Source organism: Neovison vison, chromosome 3 (assembly GCF_020171115.1).
Source record: "Neovison vison isolate M4711 chromosome 3, ASM_NN_V1, whole genome shotgun sequence".
Lineage (NCBI taxonomy): Eukaryota > Metazoa > Chordata > Mammalia > Carnivora > Mustelidae > Neogale > Neogale vison.
Genome location: NC_058093.1, coordinates 59011797 through 59026467, shown reverse-complemented (window position 1 = coordinate 59026467; position 14671 = coordinate 59011797). Strand labels below are relative to the sequence as shown.

Here is a 14671-nt window from a genome sequence, read left to right as displayed (position 1 = left end):
ATGCACACCTGAAACTCATATAACACTAAATATTTACTGTGCTGTAAATAAAATAAAAACTTAATAAAGAAGAATATAATAAATGAATGAATGAATGAATAAATAAATATGAGCCAAAGACCTTAATAGACATGTCACAAACAGATGGCAAATAAGCATACAAAGAAACTGTCCACATTGTATGTCATCAGGGAAGTGCAAATTAAAACAAGATTCCATTGTGCATCTATTAAAATGGCCAAAACACCAACCAAATCAAATGCTAGCAACTATCGTATGTGGAGTAATAGGAACTCTCATACATTGTTAGTGGGACTGCAAAATGGCACGAGCACTTAGAAGCGGTTTCTTACAAAACTAAATATTTTTTAACATATTATCCGTAATCACACTCCTTAGTATTTATTCAAAGAAATTAGAAATTTAAACCTGTACACAGATGTTTTTAGCAGCTTTACTCATAAGTGCCCAAACTGGGAAGAAATCAACAAGTTGCTCAGTAGGTGAATGGATAAATAAACTGTGGTATATCCAGACAACGAAATATGATTCAGTGCAAAAATAATAATAATAACCTATCAAGATAGGAAAAGACATGAAGAAACCTCAAATGCATATTATTAAGTGAAATAAGTCAATCTGAAAAGACTACCTTAGTGTATAATTCCAACTACATGACATTCTGGAAAAAGCAAAACTGTGGAGAGAGTAAAATGTTCAGTGTTTGGCAAGGGATATGAGGGGGAACGAATAGGCTGAGCACAGAGGATTTTTAGGGCATTGAAATATCCTGTATGATATTGTAATGATGATACATGCCATTACACATTTGTCCAAACCTACAGAATTTATAACACCAAGAATGATCCCTAAAGTAAACTAATGGACTCTGGGTAATCATGATGTGTTCATGCAGGCCTATCCTTGGTAAAAAATAGACCATTCTGGTGGGCAATGCTGATACTGGGGGAGGCTCTGCTTATGTGCAGGCAGGAGGTACATGAGAAATCGCTATTCCTTCCTCTCAATTTTGTTTTAAACCTAAAATGGCTCTAAAAGATAAAGTCTTAAAAAACAGGGTGCCTCAGTTTTTAGATGTTATTGTTCACACTAATATGCAACCTATATCTTATACATGATTATATATATTCAAAAGAAGGAGAAAAATAAATTATATTTATGTAGCATATTTGTTTCAGGCATTATTTCTCTTTTAGAATGTTAATCATGTGAAGTTTGGTTTCATTACAAAATATTTTAGGAAGTTTATTGAACTAAATTCTACAGCAGGAATTGAGTCCATAGCCAAGTCCTATGCTTCACTACCTCTTCAAAGTAAGATGCCAATTTCCTGAATGGAACATGAATATTTATTTGAAATGAGACTGATGAATTCCTATAAATATCAGATGTGCTTAAGAAAATCAATAGCACAACATATACATTTCCAATCCAGTTTATCTTAAATAAGAACCTGGTACATTCTTTTTCCTAAAAGTATACAATCTGGGTGATATTCATCTACTATCTACAAAACCAGATCTTATCTGAATCAAAAGAAATACTTCTAATTAGCCTGTTATTTTTGTGGTGGTTCTTTTGGACCAAAAAAAAAAAAAAATCAGTACTTTGAAAAGCCATTAAAAATAGCATAAATGGCAATTTCACTGTTACACTAAGAAATCAATTACATCTTTCCATTAGGCCTACCCAGAGTGAGGAGATATGTCCATTCGTGTTGCATGACACCTGTTCTAACTACTCACTTATCAGCAACCACAGCCCAGAGCAGCTATGCCTCAACACTGGTTGGTACTATGTTCCTCTTGCTTTTGAAACATTTTGTCTCATCACTGTTTTCAATTACTTTTTTCAGTTTACTCTGCATAAGTAACCTGGGGTTCTATTAATCTCATGCATCCAGCCCCAAAACTCAATTGCTGTGGTCACAAACCATACATTTGAGATTTATTAGTATTTCCCTTCATAAAGCATGAGGACCACTCACCACACTCCTTTAAAATACTAGTCATAAAAAAATAACGGCAGTTATGAATAAAGAGAATTTGAAAGTCTGAGATAGGGCACCAGGTATTTAAAAGACTTTTCTAAGACACACTGGATAACAGTAATAGTATAGGAAATGATGATTTATTAAAGTAAGATAATTTATTCAGGGACAAGAGATATTTTGGGTGGGTTCAAATAACTTATGACTTCCTGTATCTGGCTTTTCATTTTTTAAAGTAGAAATGATTTTATAAGTATTACATTACACTCACAAAAGTCTTTTCATGATTATCCTACCAATATACTTTTAGCATCTTAAAGAGGTTAGAATTTTGGGATGCCTGGGTGGCTCAATGGGTTAAAGTCTCTGCCTTTGGCTCAGGTCATGATTCTAAGGTTCTGGGACTGACCCCCACATTGGGTTCTCTGCTCAGCAGGGAGCCTGCTTCCTCTTCTCTCTCTGCCTGCCTCTCTGCCTACTTGTGATCTCTGTCAAATAAATAAATAAAATCTTAAAAAAAAGAGGTTATAATTTTAATACAAAAAATGTTCAAATGTATTACTTAATGACTATTTTTTTCATGTCTATGCCCCTTAAAATTGCATGACATAAATCATGAATTACAGTATTACCAAGATCAGAAAGAAGCTTCTAGGTATAAATATAAATATATGTTGATAGATATTGGATTTATTTTTAAGAAGGTAACTGAGAACATAGAGCATTATAATACAAACTCTAGCCAAGAATACAGTGGATCAAAATATGGATGTTTCTATATTTATTAAAATATATAATGGATATAAATAACAACATGAATAAAATAACATGAAGGAATAAAGTTCTCGGACTCTTAGTAGTCTCTTCTGGAATATTCAAGAGACATCATTAAACGGTGAAAAGATAAGCCACAAATGTGAGAAGATATATGAAATATGTAAAATCAACAAAGGACCTATAGCCCTAATATATAAAGAAACTCTACAAATCAGTAAGGAAAAAAAATCCAGTAAAAAAATTTTTCAATTTCAATTCAAAATTTATCAATTTAATTTTTAAAAATTTAAGGCTATTCACATGGCCAAAGAGTATGCACAAAGTTGTTCAATCATATTCGTATTCAAAAAATGTAAATTAAAACAACATGGCATTATATACCTTACAATAATGGTCAATGTTAAGAGAATGCCAAATGCTGACAAGAGTGTAAAATGACATAAGCCCTCATACTTTTCTGGTGGAAGTATAAATATGTACTTCACTTTGGAAAATATTTGGCATTATCTGCTCAAATTGAAAATATGCATACCCTACCACTCAACAATAAGTTCAAGGTGTGAGAATTACATGTGTGCACCAAAAGACATAAAAATGCCCACAGCAACATCAATAATAGTGGCTTCAAAATGCAAATGATCCAAATGTCCTTCAGTAGTAGAATGCACAGCATATACAAACAAATGAATATTATACAAAAATTAAAATTAATAAACTAAAGCTATAACTGAAAACATTGGTGAATCACACAGAAAACAACATTGAACAATAGAGAAAGACACAAACACCCCTATGAGTTCATTTATATAAAATTCAATAACTAGCAAAATATCCAGTGTAACAAGACAAGCTAGAGATCCTTTGGGGGAGCAATGGTAGATAGTGATTAGAAAGGAGCACTAAGAGGGATTTGTAGAATGTAACTACCAAGATAGTAGTTATACACATGTTGATGATCATTCATTGAGTTGTACGTTTGGGGAGGAAGGATGGTTCACGGCATCCAATAGTAACCGACACATTAGAGGGAGAATCTGGGCTACCTGACTTATATCCAAGTTTCACCAAATAAAGAGGCAGAAGCTTCTCAGATTCAATGGTTCTTGAGCCTAGTTGGATACTAAAATCACCTGGGATACTTATAAAAAAGATACCAGAGTCCAAGGAAATACCCAATATTGATGAAAGTCTTTGAGGGTGGGGTCCAGCATAAATATTTTTTAAAGATTTTATGTATTTATGTATTTATTTATTTGAGAGAGAGAGAGTGGGAGGGAGGGGAAAGGGGGAGGGGAAGAGAGAGGGAGAGAATCTCAAGCAGAATCTACTCTGAGCGCAGTGCCCAATGTGGGGCTCCATCTGTGACCCCGAGATCATGACCCAAGCTGAAACTGAGAGCCATACATTTAACTGACCGAGCCATGCATGCGTCCCCACGGATCAATATTTTTTAAAGTTCCTCAGATGATTTTAATGTATAACAGGGCTTGACGGGGATGTTCTAGAGCTTCGTTTGTGGAAATTTTAGTGTATATGTAAGTTACCTAAGTATATTATTAATGTACAGATTCTGATTCAAAAGGTCTGGGCTAGGGCCTGAGATTATGCATTTCTAACAAGCTCCAATGGGATTGTTAATATTGCTGGCTCATGCACTACACTATTTTTTTTTAATTATTTAAATTGTTTTAGGTAGGTTCCATGCCCAGTGTGGAGCCCAATGTGGGCTCAGGACCCTGGGATCAGGACCTGAGCTGAGATCGAGTCAAATGTTTGACTGAACCACCCAGGTGTCCTGGACCACACTTTATATAGCAAATTTTCTAGAACAATGGGTCTCAAGGTTGGCTGCACATTAGAATTATCTGGTGATACTTTAAAAAAGAAAACACCTACAGGTTTAGGCCCTATCCCCAGAGGGTCTGACTAGTGTGGGGTTTGGCCATCACCATGTTTTTAAAACTCACAAGTATAGTCAATGTTGAGAACCACTGTTCTGAAAAATTGACACACCGCATCCAGCTATGGGGGAAAAAAAAGAAGAAACAGAGGGAACAAGTTTATTTATGTTTGTTTACTAAGCATTTGTAAGGTGATGTGAACATAATTTTTCAAGTACTAGAAAATAACAAAAACTCAAAATACCCATTAAAGTTTAGTCCAACATATGTAATCCATTCTCAGAATCTAAGAGGAAGTCTGGACTAACTGTAAGGAAATGAAGGACTGAATGAGAAAATCCACATAGCTGTCTCTTTATTACATTCCCAGACTCCACCTCATGGAAAAAAACAAAACAAAAAAACAAAACAAAAAAAACCCTGAAAATGTCAAGGACACTTTTACACCTCCACTCTCGGTCTACCAACTCAGAGACAACCATCCTTTTATCACGCAGGTGAGGATACCCAACAGAATTTTCTTTACCAAGTCCCAACAATAGTTATTCTACCTCTGGCTGAAGTACCTGGAATTTGGAGAAGTTTAATGTTCTAACTATATACAGTGATTGAAACAAGGAGCATACTGATGGCAGTGCATCTCTAAGAAAAGTAATGGGGAAATTGTACAAATACTACAAATCAACGGAAAATCAAAAATAATCTCAATGGCCCAAAGGAAGATCATACCTCTAAAAATTATCTGATTCAGCAGTGAAATAAAATGCCCAGAATACCTGGGAATTATTAATAGACTATAAAAATAGACTCTGTCAAGAACAAGAAAAACTAATTAGGAAAGGACAGGAAGAAATAAAAGAAAGGGGCGCCTGGATGGTTCAGTCAGTTAAGCGTCTGCCTTTGGCGCAGGTCATGATCCCAGGGTCCTGGGACTGAGTCCTGCATGGGGCTCTCTGCTCAGCGGGGAGTCTGCTTCTCCCTTTGCCCCTTCCCCCACTCATTTTCTCAGTCTCTCTCTCTCTCTCACTCGCGCGCTCTCTCTCAAATAAACAAAAGCTTTAAAAGAAAGAAATATAAAGAAAATAGTATGAGATAAGCAAGAACTTTAATAAAACTAAAATGCAACCACAAAATCAAAACCAATAATAGAAATAGTAAAATGCAGAACTGATATTGCAGAGAATCAAGTGGATAATATGAGAAACTAACTTTAAACCACAAAGGGAAAAGACAACACATATCACTAATCCAACATGCAGATAATTAATGTTTACAAAGAAGATAACAAAGTGGAACAGAATCAGATAAAACAGGAAAATGTAATGTAAACGGAAAAATATCAGTGTATGCATACTGGAAAGGATTTTTAATACACCCATCACTAGGCCTGTCGTAGCAATTTTCTTAATTAAAGGAATCCAGAAAAATGTCTATAAGCATTCAGGCTTAAAAGATATAATCTTTAAAAATGAGGGAAAAAAAAACAGAGACTACAGATTTCTCTGCAATGCTTACTGAAAACAGATACTGAATAAAGAAATATATATGGAATATTAAAAGTAAAATAATTACCCCAAACTTGATATGCCACTAACTTCATATTTGAACACAAAGGAATAACTAAAGGGGTACCAAGGGTTTGAGAGAGATCAGGGACTGTTTAAAATGACAGAGACTCAATCCTGTTTAAGAAATGGTGAGAACAATCCAGTTGAGAGGAAGAGGTCAACTAGATTATAAATTGTGTACATCTCCGGATGGTAGGAAACAGGAAATAAACATAATTGAAAAGGAAACTCCGTTACTGCATCAAAAGAAAGTTGCAGATATAGACAGATAGATATGCATAATAGGGAGAAGGTGAATGAGTTTGTTCTGATGACGCATTGACCCTCCAAAGTAGAAAGCATCTGCTAAATGACAGTAAAGAAAGGGATGGTGGAGAATGATGAGAATTTTGAACACTTAATTTAAAAACCAAAGAAATAGAATAGAACTGAATAGGCGCTGTTAAAGGTCAATTATATAATGAATTTAAGCAGTTATATTCTACCCTCTTAAATGACTTCATCCAGCACAGTGTGCTCATTGGGGCTGCATAGAGAAAGCAGGAACACAGAGGGACCCCAATACAAGTATGATTAAGTGGGAGTGAAGGTATGAAAAAAATTAAAACAGGGAACCTACAATATTTAGAATATTAACAAAAGCATTACTAAAATTATAGGTTATGAAATCAGAGTGGGATAAGAAAATAATGAAAAAAAGATGACAGCACGGACAGGAAAAATGTAGAGAAGTCAAGCATTTGCACAGGCAGACAAGCAGGAGAGATGTGTGGTCAGAAAGCAAAGTAAATGCACTGATGACCTCAGTGGCAGAGTAGTTATGGATGAATACTTGAGCTAGGTGTAGTTGAAGGAAAGGGTCAGAGGAGATGGGAATGTCAAGAAACTGAAAGCCAGGTTCTTGGTTATGCCATAGACACAGGCTTTCATAGCACTCAGAGATTGCTAACAACTACTGTATCACTATATTTTGATATTCTGTATCTACTTCCAGAGGAAGAAGAATCACAATAGTAGAATGTCCATGTCCTTAGAGGGAAATTTGGCCAGCATCAGCAATAGTATGTGGGAACTTAATAAAGATATTTTCCCGGGTGCCTGGGTGGCTCAGTGGGTTAAGCTGCTGCCTTCGGCTCAGGTCATGATCTCAGGGTCCTGGGATCGAGTCCCGCATCGGGCTCTCTGCTCAGTGGGGAGCCTGCTTCCTCCTCTCTCTCTGCCTGCCTCTCTGCCTACTTGTGATCTCTCTCTGTCAAATAAATAAATAAAATCTTTAAAAAAAAAAAAAAAAGATATTTTCCCATCCCGGGAAGGTTAACTGTTTAGAGCAATGACTATTATTTGTATATATTATCAAGAGTTTATACAACTAAGTTTTACAACTTATATGTATTTCCTCAATCACAAATCTAAACCAACTCTCACCTTCACGAAGCACAACCTGAGAAAAATAAAGATCAAGGTTTTTCTCTCTTACTTCTCCCCCATCAGACCAACTAACATCTTTTGTAAAGTATAAACGATTTTATGAGTATGAGGTATGATTTCTAATGATGGATTTAAGCAAGTATAAGATTATTACCATTGCAAATTTAATTAAAAAAAAAAAAACAGAAGACAGATTCTTACCAAAGGAAGGTGACTCCCTCCCATCCTCTAATCCTGAATCTCTTTCTCTGTCTCTCTTTCTGTGTTTATGACCACGATGCCTGTGACGTCGATGGCTTTTTCTTCCTCCCAGGGGCACATGAACTCCAATAAATAGTGTCCGATGACCTTCAGCAGAAGAAAATGCATAATTAAACTTTAAATTATTCCAAACTGCAGAAGAGGATGATTTACACGTCAATAGAACTCAATTCATTCAATCCAGCAAACCATTTTTGAGTGTTTATGGAATGTAAAGCTTGCAACTTGGCATGTATTTTGGCACTTAGACCTATTGAAATATACCACAGATCTATCAGAAACATTTACAATACTAATAGTTTGGTTATAGATCTTATAATAACCATTAGTTTATTAATTGCCTTAATCTCTCTGTGTCTTTTCCTTATAACTTATAATTATACACTTCTCATTAAGAAAATTTATTCTATTTTCTCCCGACCCTCAACTGTTATCTCACCAGTCCCCTTCCCTTCACAGTTGTGTGAAACAATTACTATCTCAAAAAACAGATTTCACCAATGTCCACAGTAATGCCAAATTCCATGGAGATTTTTTGGTTCTACTATTTCTGTCTGTGGCACTTGATACTATTGACCACTCTCTTCCTGATGACCACTTTCTCTTGGCACTCCTTCTCTGTTTTGTTCATATTAGGTTTTTTGTTTGTTTGTTTGTTTTGTTTGTTTGTTTGCTGGTTCTTCTATTTATCCATTCAAGGTTGGAGATCCCCAAGCTCTATCTTTGACCTTATCATTTCAGCTGATACATATTTACTACAGGCTCTGAGACCTAAAACTTGATGATAGATTGCTCTCTTGGGCTGCCATCCTATGCATACCTCCACTTATTAGACATATTACTTGCATATCCTTCCCACAGGCATGTCAAACAACATGTCCATGGAACTCATCCTCTTCTCTGTCTTCCAAGTATTAGCCATCTATCGTCTATGTTAGTAAGTATACCATCTATCCTGTCATCTCAGAGACCATCTAATTTATCACCAGGTCCTCCTTTACATCTCTAGAATCCATTCCCTCTTCAGTATCCCTAGTGTTGCTGTCTTAGTTGGACTCTGATCATTTCCTACCAGGACTACTAGAACATTCTCCTTCCTGCTGTTTTTTTGTTTTGTTTTGTTTTGTTTTCCTTTCAAGCTACACTCTTGTCCCACTTTTTATCCATCCTGAATGCCAATGGCTTATTTTTTCCCCAAAAAATGCAAGTCTGACTACATTATTCCCCTACTTTAAACTCACTGATCATTCTCTGTTGCCTATATGAGAAAGCTCTTAGTTCTCTTTAAGGCCAAATGATATCTGCCCTCTGCCTATATCTCTGGCATACTTCTAAATACAGTCTGCTTCACATACTATAAGCCAATGTGAGCCCCTTCATCCTTTTAGCCAAATGTCCTTGAGTCTCTGTTTTTACTTAATATTGTTCTTATTCTTCCAATTGTAGGAAATGTCTTTGTCTCTCCTAATTATCTGGTGAAAACCTACTCATCTTTCAAGTCTCAGTTCAAGGATTATGCGACCTATAAAATTTTCCATACCCTCTGATTCTAAATACAGTTGACCACTTTCTTCCTTAAGGACTCTCCAGTACTTAATGACACTTGATTGTCATTGCTTACCTAAAAGTCATTTTTTTCTTATAAATCATCTCTGAGAAGGACACTATGTTAGTCAATTTGTATCTTTAGCAACTAAATCAGTGCCGGGCATACAGCAGATGCCTAACAAATGTTTACTGAGATAACAAACATTTTATTGAGAGGTATTATGCCATGAATCAAGAATACAAATATAAAGAAGATATTATTTCATTCCTATAAGTCATCAGGTTTCAGGCCTTCCCAACTTAAGAAAAAAGTGGAACTCACAAGTGTGATGTATTGCCCTGGGTATCCCTTCCCTGAATAAACATATCAGAATAAATGAAGAGAAGATGTGAACCCTAAAACAAACACACATTAATCTATGCATTCAATACAATTACAAATTTCTAGCATTATTATTTCAACATAACTAGACAAATAATGTAAAATGTGTAAGGAAAAACTGAAAGCAAAATAACCAATAACATCTTGATGAAACTTCACCTTGTGAAATATCAAGCTATATCACAAAGTTGTATACTTAAAGTAATTCACAATTTTGGAATCTTAAATGTTAGTAATTTCAAATTACTTGGACCATCACTACATTGTTATTCTCTAATATGTTGAAGATTATTAATCAGGAGGAATGTGTTGAACATGAAAGAATTCAGAAAGACCCTTGTGTAAAACTAGCATTTAAGAGTCAGAAAAAGAGGGCACCTGGGTGGTTCAGTTGATTGAGCGACTGCCTTCAGCTCAGGCCATGATCCTGGAGTATCAGGATCAAGTCCTGCTCTGGGCTCCCAGCTCCACCAGGAGTCTGCTTCTCTCTCTGACCTTCTCCCCTCTCATGTTCTCTCTCACTGTCTCTCTCTCAAATAAATAAATAAAATATTTTCTTTAAGTGTCAGAAAAAGAAATTAAATACTTAATAGTTAAAAAATAATGAAGTTATAGACTTTCAATTAAATATGGGAAATTAAATACCTGCTTTCTATCTCTATTGTTGCTGGACACTACATTCTTAATGCCAAGTTAGGAAACAATTTTTAAAGAACACTAAAAAAGGAATGATTAATAAGTTTTGTTACAATTAAGTCAGAAACTTCTCTTTATCATAAGAGTTGGGAGTCTACAAGGCATTAAAAAATGTATTTCTGGGGCACCTGCGTGGCTCAGTGGGTTAAGCCTCTGCCTTCGCCTCAGGTCATGATCTCAGGGTCCTGGGATCGAGCCCTGAGTCAGGCTCTCTGCTCTTCGGGAAGCCTGCTTCTCCCCACTCTCTCTCTGCCTACTTGTGTTCTCTCTCTCTGTCAAATAAATAAATAAAATCTTTTAAAAAATGTATTTCTAACACATATAACTGATAAAGGACTAACTAACAAGATATAGAAGGAAATCCTACAAATCCTAGGAAAAGATGAAAATCCAATGGGAACATAGACAAAAAAAACTTAAATAGGCATTTAATAAAAAAAAAAAAAAGAAAATACAAATTGCTAATAAATGTAAGAAGAGGTCCACTAGTTCTCAGGGTAATGGAAATTCAAACCATAATGAGGTATCTCTTTACTCCCACCATCTTGGCAAAAATTGAAATGGTTGACAATTCTATGTCTTGGTGTGGTCTCATATAGTACCAGTAGTATTATACAAAACTACTTTGAAACAATATAACATTCTTTATTAAAATTGAAAATATGCATACCATATAACCCAGCAATTTCCTTGGGCCCTAGAGAAGTACATGAAGGTGTATAAAAATATAAGAGACACATATAAGACTCTCTACAACTGCACTGCTTATAAAGACAAAATGCTGGAAACAACCCCAAAATCCATTAACAGAATGTATTAAGTAGAAGATATTCACACATTGGGATATATAGAACAATAATCCACAGGTATGCATAACAATATAGATGAATCTCACATACTATTGAGCAAAATATATATATATATATAATATAATTTCTTTTATAAGGCTTTAAAAATAGAAAAATGAAAATCTACTGTTCAGAGATACATACACAGGAAAAGATCAATACAAAAGTCAGAAAACTCGTTACCTCTGGCATAAAGATGAATAGGATCTGTGACTGGTGAGAAGGAACATGAGGAGCTTCCGGGGTGTTAGAAATGTTCTGTTTCTTGATACAAGTTTTTGCTTCAATAATATTTAAAATTTATACATAGGCTTTATGTACTTTTTCTGTATGTTTGTTTCATTTCAAAATTTAAAAAGTTAAAGAAACCAAAGAGGAAGAGTTTTAAAAAGGGGACAGCTACTAGTTTACATGCTATAAAGGAGTCAAACAAGATTAAAACTAAAAATTAGGCATTACAGTTGTAAATTGATGTTTATCTGTTATCTTCATAAAAGCAATTTCAATGAATAAAACTGAGGAAATTTAGGCAATGAATATTTCCTAGACGTGAAAATAAAGACTTTACAGAGGGCAGTACTGGAACTAAATCTCAAGATTGCAAAGGTTTCTAATAATTACTGCTGAAGATAACCATTCCCCAGACAGACAAAGATAAGAGGCACCAGACACCTTAGGTGCAAGTCCAGAGGGCCTGGCTGGGTATAGTGAATATTGTCTTTGTTTATGAAATGTAGATTCGATGGGCCTGTGCCAAAAGTAACATCCTAAAAAGTTGCCAAGTCAAGGCTAAAATAAACCATCTGAAACTATATCCAAGCATAATCAGATAAAAGGATGCCAAGACAGACAGCTGAACTGATGTCTTGAGGACATTAAATGCAAGGAAGACCAAACTGAAGGAGTTTCCTGAGGCAGAATCTTGCAGGCTGGTTAAAATATCAAAATTCACTTGGATAAATAACTATGATTGAATTGTTGGATCACATGGTAAGCTTATGTTTACCTATATGAGGAACTGCCAGACTGTCTTCCAAAGTGGCTGTACCATTTGCATTCCAACCAGCAATGAATGAAAGTTCCTGTTGCTCCACATTCTTGCCAACATTTGATGTTGTCAGTGTTTTGGATTTTAGCTATTCTAATGGGTATGTGGTGATATCTCACTTTTAATTTGCAATTCCCTAATGACATAAAATATTGATCATCTTTTCATATGCTTATTTACTATCTGTATTTCTCCTTTGGTAAGGTGTCTGTTCAGATTTTTTCCTATTTTGTAATTGGATTTTTGTTTTCTTATTGTTGAGTTTTAAGGGTACTTTGTATATTTTGGATATAAGTCCTTTACTGGATATGTCTTTTGCAAGAATCTTCTCTTTAGTTTGTCTTTTCTTTTCTTTTTTTTTTTTTTAAAGATTTTATTTATTTATTTGACAGAGAGAGATCACAAGCAGGCAGAGAGGCAGGCAGAGAGAGAGGAGGAAGCAGGCTCCCTGCTGAGCAGAGAGCCCGATGCGGGCCTCGATCCCAGAACCCTGAGATCATGACCTGAGCCGAAGGCAGCGGCTTAACCCACTGAGCCACCCAGGCGCCCTAGTTTGTCTTTTCATTGTAACATTGTAACAGTCTTTCATAAAGTATATGTTTTAATTTTAAGGAAGTTCAATTTATTGGGGTGTCTGGGTGGTACAGCCTGTTAAGCACCTGGCATTGGCTCAGGTCATGATCCCAGGGTCCTGGGATCAAGCTCCTCATCAGGCTCCCTGCTCCATAGAGAGCCTGCTTCTCCCTCTCTTTCCCTCTGTCTCCCATTGGAAGTATGTGAATAGTAGAAAAGAAGCAAAGTTTCAGTTGTATAGAGCCAGAGCTCATCTCCAGAAAATTCTTCTAAATTCTACAGGTTATGTATACAAGAAGCTTGACAGAAGTTTTCTTAAATTTTAAGACAACCCTAAAATTTTTGTGAAATTATAAATAAGTTATAAGGATTGAAGCAAGTTCTCTAGACTACATTAGTAAAAGAATAAATTTTAATTAATAATGATAAAGATAGAGTTCATGTTCCATATCCTTAACAGAAAATTATATTTACAAATCCTTGACATTAGGGGTCAAAAATTTAGGGGGAAAATATTACACAGCTATGCCAGTTCATTTCTAAAAGTACGCTATTTCTCCAAATGTTACAATTTTGTGCTATTTATCTCTTTTTTTCCTAAAGATTTTATTTATTTATTTGACAGACAGAGAGACAGCAAGAGAGGGAATTCAAGCAGGGGGAGTGGGAGAAGCAGGCTTCCAGCTTAGCAGGGAGCCCGATGCGGGGCTCGATCCCAGGACCCTAGGATCATGACCTGAGCCGGAGGCAGACCCTTAACAACTGAGCCTCCAGGTGCCCCTATTTATCACTTTTTAAGTGAGTATTTGTTGATTTTTTTCTCATTCTAAAGAAATATCCACCTTTGTACCTAATTTATATTCAAATGTTGTTTTTTCCCTAGAGAACGTTCAAAAATGCTTAAGTGTCAGCCCTCACAAAACCTACATCTGCCCTTAGGCCACCTGTATGTGAATAGCCCACAATTTTGTCTCCATCTCCAATCTCTTTCGCAGAGTGGAAACTGTCATATCCCAAGCACTCAGCTGACACTTCCATTGCATGTCTAAAAGACGACTGAAAATCAACACATACAGGACTAAACTCCTAGTCTTCTCCATCCTGACCACCTCCTATAAGTTTTTCCCCCATAACCCTGTCCATCTCAATTGATGACAAAACAATTTCCTAATGCTGAGAACAATTATCTTGGAGTCATTATAGATTTCTCTCTTTTTCTTAAGCCTACAACCCATCCAACAGGAAACCTATTGGAGCAAATGGCAAAATATGTCTGGAATTTGACAACTTATTATTTTACTTCACCACCCTGGTCAGGGCCACATAATACCTAACCTGGATGACTGAAACAGTCTCCTGACAGTACTTCGTGAATCTACCTTTAATCCCATGCTCTGCACCAAGCACAATAGCCAGTGTAGTCCTCTTAAAATGCAGGTTAGATCACGTCATTCATTTATCCTTGTAACATTACCCTCTTTTACTCAGAGAAAAGGAGATTTTTCTAGGCCTCTCCAAGGACTTCTGTGACCAGCACACCCCACTCCTATTATGTCTCTGATCTTTCCTCCTGCTGATCTCCTCCTCACCCCACCCACCTCAGCCACACTGGCCTCCTTGCTGTCCTCAC

General features: G+C 35.9%; 1 protein-coding gene across 6 annotated transcripts in view; it reads right to left on the bottom strand.

The window, feature by feature from the left end:
* Nucleotides 1-14671, bottom strand: part of SLC4A10 (solute carrier family 4 member 10) — a 304439-nt gene that overhangs the window by 154282 nt on the left and 135486 nt on the right. For all 6 annotated transcript variants that reach the window (XM_044242202.1, XM_044242201.1, XM_044242203.1 and 3 more), the window contains one exon: nucleotides 7887-8033. In XM_044242202.1, coding sequence (XP_044098137.1) covers nucleotides 7887-8033 — 147 coding nt within the window. The remainder of the gene's footprint in view (nucleotides 1-7886; nucleotides 8034-14671) is intronic.